Below are 6,446 nucleotides of genomic sequence, written 5' to 3'. Positions count from 1 at the left end.
GTTCATTAATCCTTGGGCGACTGTTCCTGTAAATATTAGTTTATTACAGGTGTCTGCAAAAATTAATTATATGCAATAGTCATCTTTAGAACAGATAAAAAGATACATCTGGGCTAAAATTTTCAGGTTCAGTTCCTACAGCTGTAAGTATGATTATCAAAAAAATGAGCACTAAAAAAGAAAAATAAGAAAAAAAGAAAAAAAGATGGCAACACTTAATGAAGATGTAAGGCATGAGGTCCTAATTAAGATTCAGTTTGGATCATTAAGCATAACTGTATTCATTGCCCTTTCTATCCAGTTTTCTGGCTTTCAAGTATTTGTCTTTGGTACGTGTGTCCTAGCATTTATCATCATTGCAGAATAAAAGAGCATTTACAGTGTTCTTATAATGTTGTTTCAGCTAAAAACCGCTTGTGCCAGATTGCATGGGTCAAACCCTTACTAATACCAACACTGTCATATTCTCCCAGTGGATCCTCACATTCCTCTCTCCCCAGAATATCCAGGGCAAACTGTAAGTCATGACCTGTGTGGAAGTCTCTTCTTAATCAGGCATCTCTCATGGACTCTTGTTGCAATTTGCTAAGCAAAATCTGCAAACTCACATCCTTCAATCTATCTTTAGAAGCTTACTGAAAACTGATATTCACACCCAAAATTTTGTAAGCACGCAGAACTGCAACATTAAGCACACTCAGTAACAGCAAGAGAAGAGTAAGTACTACTTACTCCTGTTTGGGTGCCATTTCTTACCAAAGGTGTTTTCTAATGAGAAAATTCAAATCAATTACTGGTCCAAGGGAGCCCGAGACTTGGCTGACAGTGTATTAATTTTAAATAATTCCTTCTCTGGCATTCCTAGGAATTCTTTTGTTCTTGCCGTTCATGGGAAAATATAAACAATTCTCTTCACGACTCTGCTGTAGTCGTATTAGTTCTTCTAAAGTCATCTCCTGTATATATGTCTTAGTTAATTTTTCTTACTGCAACAGCTTTCCAACCTTCCCATCTCTGCAATAGCACTATTGTGATTGAAGAGACGAACATATTATGTGGTCATTATCATAATTTTTTAAGCTTTCCTTAATCTTGCCTTCACAAATTTCTGCGCCTGTATTTGTTATATAACTTGCTACAGTAATATAGGAGCTTATGCTGGTGAAGTTGTAATTACTTTTTATAGCTAATGGAATCTTCCTAGAACACCACAGGTCTTACACATTTGCTAAAAATTAGAAATTGCTCAAGTTATGTTAATGTTTTTATATAAAAAGAAAGAACAATTGAACACAAGTTCTGGACTAATAATTCTTCTCATCCTTCTAACCACCAGTGTGTAATAGTATTAAAACAAAATAAAAAGCAAAAATAAGATGCAAAACAGATTGCTGGGGGTGAGGAGGAAGGTAAGGAACGTAACATTTATTTGGAGTTTCTTAACATATTGAGATATTTTGGTTAGCCTTCTGGCAGATGCTTGTTCTCATCATGAAGTTTCTCTCACGTAAAATAGTTTATTAAAAAGGATGGGGCACTGTTCCTAGCTTTCCATTGATACTCTTGGCAAAGCACAAGCCAAATTAGGTATTGATCCACAGTGCGTAGCTCAAAAACCCTGCAGAGCTATGCAGGACGTAGAAACATTTTTCAGAATTTGTCTCAGATGTTCTGAGAGTCTTTGCTGCATGGCCCATTTATCTTCTCCTGAGGGAGTAGGGATCATTAATATGGAAACCAGATATTAAGCCAACATTCAAACCATCTCCTAGGGAAATGGATTTACAAAGCTACAGAGCTGTGGCAGGGTGTTTTTGCTATAGAAAGATCAAGGATGAACACAGAATTCTAACTCCAGCTTTTCTCAATTCAAGTTTTCAGCAGTGCCTGCACAATATATAAGAAACATTTACTCAGTCAGGTTTCTCCTTCAAGCAAGTCTGCATGGCCAGAGCTTACTGTACAGGCAAGTTATCCCTCCTGCTCTCAACAGGTACCCTCAGCGAAATTTAACCTGTATTTTGCTTTCTAGGATAGACTTAAAGTACTTGGTGAACGTATTTGGTTATAAGTTTCTGTCTTATCAAAATAAATTGCATTACCTTGATCTCTACAAGTCAAACTGTAGATACTGTTATCTTCCATTTCAGCCCTTCCTTGCAGCTGAAGAACAAACATGTTCCATTTCCATACTGTGTAACGGATGGCAGGGTTTCATCTGACTTGTTCACATCCCAAGCGTACAAGCTATTTAGAAAATATTGGTTTTGTTACATGTAAGTTTAATAAAGTTTTAACACCAAAGACTGCTGTTTAGGAAAGTTCTTTATTTCACAGAATTTCATCAGCGTTGTTTGTTCAGAAGAGAGAAATTTATCCCACTAGTGGCAAAAGTGATCCTTCCAGCATCAGAACAGAAGGTCACTTTTCACACTCAGACTCGTTAGCTCTGCCTTCTAATAATTTAATACCAGGATTTGCTATGAGCAAATAGAGATTAAACCAGGCTTCTGTTAGAAAATAAGATGGCAAACTGAGCATCAGTGCTACATAATGGGAGTCAAACAGAAAAGAAAAAGAAATCTACAGAAGGAGCCAGAGGAAATAAAATTAGATTCAGAGTACGTCCCAGAGAAGTGCCTAGAGCCATCTGTTATATAACAGTGTATTTGCAGAGGTAACCCTGAAACTGCATCTGCATTCCGCAAGCAGTCGAGTGCACATCATCTATTACATATATTTAAAGATTTGAAGAAACAGGCTAACAATAGCTAACAACAGAAAAGCTTTAAACACTTGGAGCTCACTTGAATAGACTAAGAAGAGTAAAAATGGATACAATTATCCAAGTAACTGAGCAAACCACATTCTACAAAGGGAGAGGTATAGTTTGGAATCATCTGAAGAAAGAGAATCAGTACCCACAAGCAAACAAAAAACCACACACAAATCACAAAGGCTAAGGGAAAGAAACAAAGACTCTAGAATAAGCTTGCAAAATAAAATTGACTTTATATGGTTAAAACATTTTTGGTCCTGTTGCTTGAAAGAAATAATCCTAAACTAGGCTCTGAAATAGAAGGAATGACTACATTTATACAGATCATACAGTAAACAAAGAAAACTTCAAGATACTGAAAAAGACTTTAAAACCAGTGACCTGTTTAATTAACAGGAAGTACAAACAGTTGTTTTGGCACTGTACTTGAAGGAGGTACTACCATGCTGATTCCCATACAGGACATCCTAGTTGAACTATCCAAATACAAAGTTTGCAGTCCTAAATACAAGTGCAACAGGAAAGAGAGTCAAGTCAGAAGTCCCCACTAGCCTTCCACCATTCTTTTAAGGATGGCTCCCAGGCCACCCTTTGCCACTTTCAGAGGGGTCAGTTCTTCTTTATTCTCAATGTGAATACTTGCACCGTGAGACACCAGGAGCTTTGCCTCCTCCACTCTCTCTTCATCGCAGGCTAAATGACTGTAATAAGAAGAAACCCACAGCCACTATTAAACAGTCCAAGCTTACAAAGAGCAATAATTATGCCTTGTCAAAATGACAGAGTGAATGCTGGGGGGGAGACACATCCTAGACCAACAAAACCACACGCAACTAACTACCTACTCAGATTCCAAAGCTTGCTGTCCAGTCACTCTGTTGTCATTAAGCAATTCAAGAACGTTCCTCCTGCTACTGTCCTTGCAACTTTAAGACATCTCCTTAGATTAGGATTTGGCTCTGCAGTCGGCAAAACTAAGAAACACGTAATCCACAGTGAAAATGGTAAATGGTAATCTCTATTTGAATTGAAAGTGATAGACTAAATTGTATGATGCTTAAAAATAAGCTGAAGTAAAGAGTTACTGTAAATGCAGCAAAAGCTTTTTTCCATTTGGCATAGTATATTGAAAATACATGTGTTCCAAGACAATACTGGGTTTTATGTATAGCTAAAACATACTGCTTGATCTTATTCATGGCAAAATCTTGATTACACTGTAGACAAGGCAGAGTTTTGCCACCAACTTCATAGCAGCTGAGGTTTTACCCTTGCAGATTCAAACTGATCTCTACGGTAATATCAAACACCGGACTGATTGTACTTAAATTGCAAGTTATTTTCCTCATAGAGGTGGAGAAAAGCTTCCAAAATTAGCTCTTGCTTGGCAGGACAGAGTAGGCCAGCCTGCAAGACGAGTTTCTTCAGATGTCATTAGCTTGCTTTCTACCCTCTAGTGGCAACCGAATGTATTCCAAATTATTATAGAATGTGTTCTACACTTTTTAAGTAGAGGTAGTAACATAAATTAAAGTATGTATGTACAGACACACTTAGGCAACATACTAAGTATGATTTTCTCAAATCCTTTTTAATTACACAGGGGGATGAAGCAAGGGAGTATTCTCAGACAACAAGAAATTTAAAAAAAGAAATCGATGTAATGGAGTTTCATAGAGATCATGCTATATTAAGCAAACTAGAAATAAAAAACTACTTACAGAGGAGTATTTCCTTCAGAGTCTCGTATATTAACAGATGCATTATGCTTCAGAAGAATCTGCACCATTTTAAGGTTTCCTTTGGCTGCTGCTCTGTGTAACGGGGTGGATTCAAAATGATCTGTTGCATCCGGATCAGCTCCATTCTCTAAAAGCATGATTGCAATCTGAGTATGCAGAAAGTGAAAGGAGAGGGAGGGAGAGGAAGAAAAGTTAATATAACTAAATATTTCTTTCAAGAGCAACACCGTCTCCAGCAGCATAGGCAAACATACCTCCTGCTTATTTTTGGAGGCTGCATAATGCAGGGGCGTACAGCCGTTCTGATTGACAGCATTTACGTGAGCACCCCTGGCAATGAGGGCTTTCACAATTTCATCACGGCCTGCCGAGGCAGCGATATGTAAGGGAGTCCAACCAGCCTACAGAGGCAAGTAAAAAACCACGTTATTCAAACCAGAAGTTTCAGGCAAAAAAACCCATGACAAAGCATAACCCCCATACGGACTTGGCTACTCATTAGTCATACTGCACATATTCTTACAACTGTAAAGCTAAGCATTATTGATTAACACCAGGGAGACAAGTCTTAGGCCTCTCACATGCCTGCATTCAGCACCTGACAAAAGCTGCCAGTTAAATGACACAAATCACTTCTGTTCTGCAGTTACACATAGTATCGTGAGGAGCACTTTGCCCCTGCAGAATTAACAGTAATGCTTTTTTTTAAGAACAAATAAAAGTGGCAGGAAAGAGTGTCCAAAAGTTTCTGCGATCTTTTCTATATCCTACATTCTAATTACACAGATGGGACATCTTCTTCTTTAATGAGTATCTTTAGGATGCTTCATAATGGATGTAATTATTTCAACCCTTCCTCTAGTACAGCAACAGATCATCTTCTTTCCAATTGCGAAACTGCTGAACCTGTCACTCTCTAACGCCTTCCCCAGTAATGAGAAATCTTCAGGGTACCTCATGATTTGGCACGACATATTTAAGAGGTTTACAAGAAGATAAAGGTAACTTGAAAACCCCTGATGACAACACAAACATCCCTGTTCCTGCAAATTTGCTTGTAAGAAGAGTTCTCCTAAAATTCCTCGGCAATAAGCACCACTCACCGAGTCTCATTAGCCCCTCTTACAGGTAAACACAGTGAAATGCTTCAACTTGCCTTCCTAGAGCACACAGAGTAGTATGCGCTTTTTAAAACCTCCCCGATACCACACCAACTGATACATGCGCTGTCGGGAGGCGGGAGAAGAGGAGGGAAGCAACCAGCGTCAGCCGCTGCCCTCAGCGCCACCGGGGCCCTTCTGCGGCTGAAACCGTGACGGTGAAGGGTCCCGGGCAGAAACCCCGCCACCAAATTCCCCACACGAACCGTTTCGCAGCACCTCCTCGGCCTCCCCTCAGCAGCCGCCTGCCCCACGCCAAGCGCCTCGCAGGGCTGGCGGCTCCCGGGCGGGCTGCGACACTCACATCGTCCTTGTCGCCCACAGGCACGCCGAGGCCTAGGAGGAGGTCGGCGACGTCCGTGTGTCCCGCCGAGCAGGCCCAGTGCAGCGCCGTGCGGTTGTCCTGAGGGAAGGGAAGGAGCGGCCGTGAGGGAGCGGCGGGGAGCGGGGGAAGTGGTTGACGGGAGCCGCCCCCGCGGGGAGAGGCCGCTCGCCTTCGCCCCGGGCGGCCAGGGAGGGCAGCAGCCGGCTGACCTGATCGGCCTTGGTGGCCAGAGCCCTGTCGCGCAGCAGCTGAGCCCGCAGCTCCTCCACGCACCCAGCGTAGGCCAGGTTGCAAACCCCCACGTCGGACACGGCGCCCTCCATGCTCGCGGCCACCTCCCCCTTGCCGGTGGGGGCGGTGCTTCGGCCCGAGCGCCGGCCAATCAGAGAGGCGCCGGAGCCAGCCCAGCCAATCGCACCTACCGCCCTGCTCCTCTCGCC

General features: G+C 41.9%; 1 protein-coding gene across 2 annotated transcripts in view; it reads right to left on the bottom strand.

Moving 5' to 3' along the window:
• Window positions 1–6,367, bottom strand: part of PSMD10 (proteasome 26S subunit, non-ATPase 10) — a 60,891-nt gene extending 54,524 nt beyond the window's left edge. Inside the window, exons 1-5 of one of the 2 annotated variants that reach the window (XM_042807174.1) lie at window positions 6,216–6,367; window positions 5,986–6,084; window positions 4,776–4,922; window positions 4,501–4,667; window positions 2,103–2,247 (exon numbers count right to left, since the gene is read on the bottom strand). In XM_042807174.1, coding sequence (XP_042663108.1) covers window positions 2,118–2,247; window positions 4,501–4,667; window positions 4,776–4,922; window positions 5,986–6,084; window positions 6,216–6,329 — 657 coding nt within the window. In that variant the 5' untranslated portion in view covers window positions 6,330–6,367 and the 3' untranslated portion in view covers window positions 2,103–2,117. Of the gene's footprint in view, window positions 1–2,102; window positions 2,248–2,307; window positions 3,481–4,500; window positions 4,668–4,775; window positions 4,923–5,985; window positions 6,085–6,215 lie in introns of those variants that run through there. The other variant, XM_032995966.2, reaches the window with a different exon arrangement.
• Between the last annotated feature and the right edge of the window lie 79 nt (window positions 6,368–6,446).

The sequence above is a fragment of the Tyto alba genome, unplaced genomic scaffold, assembly GCF_018691265.1.
Source record: "Tyto alba isolate M040663 unplaced genomic scaffold, T.alba_DEE_v4.0 Super-Scaffold_5, whole genome shotgun sequence".
NCBI lineage: Eukaryota > Metazoa > Chordata > Aves > Strigiformes > Tytonidae > Tyto > Tyto alba.
Note: the sequence above shows the minus strand (reverse complement) of the source record. Positions and strands in the feature narration are given on the sequence as shown.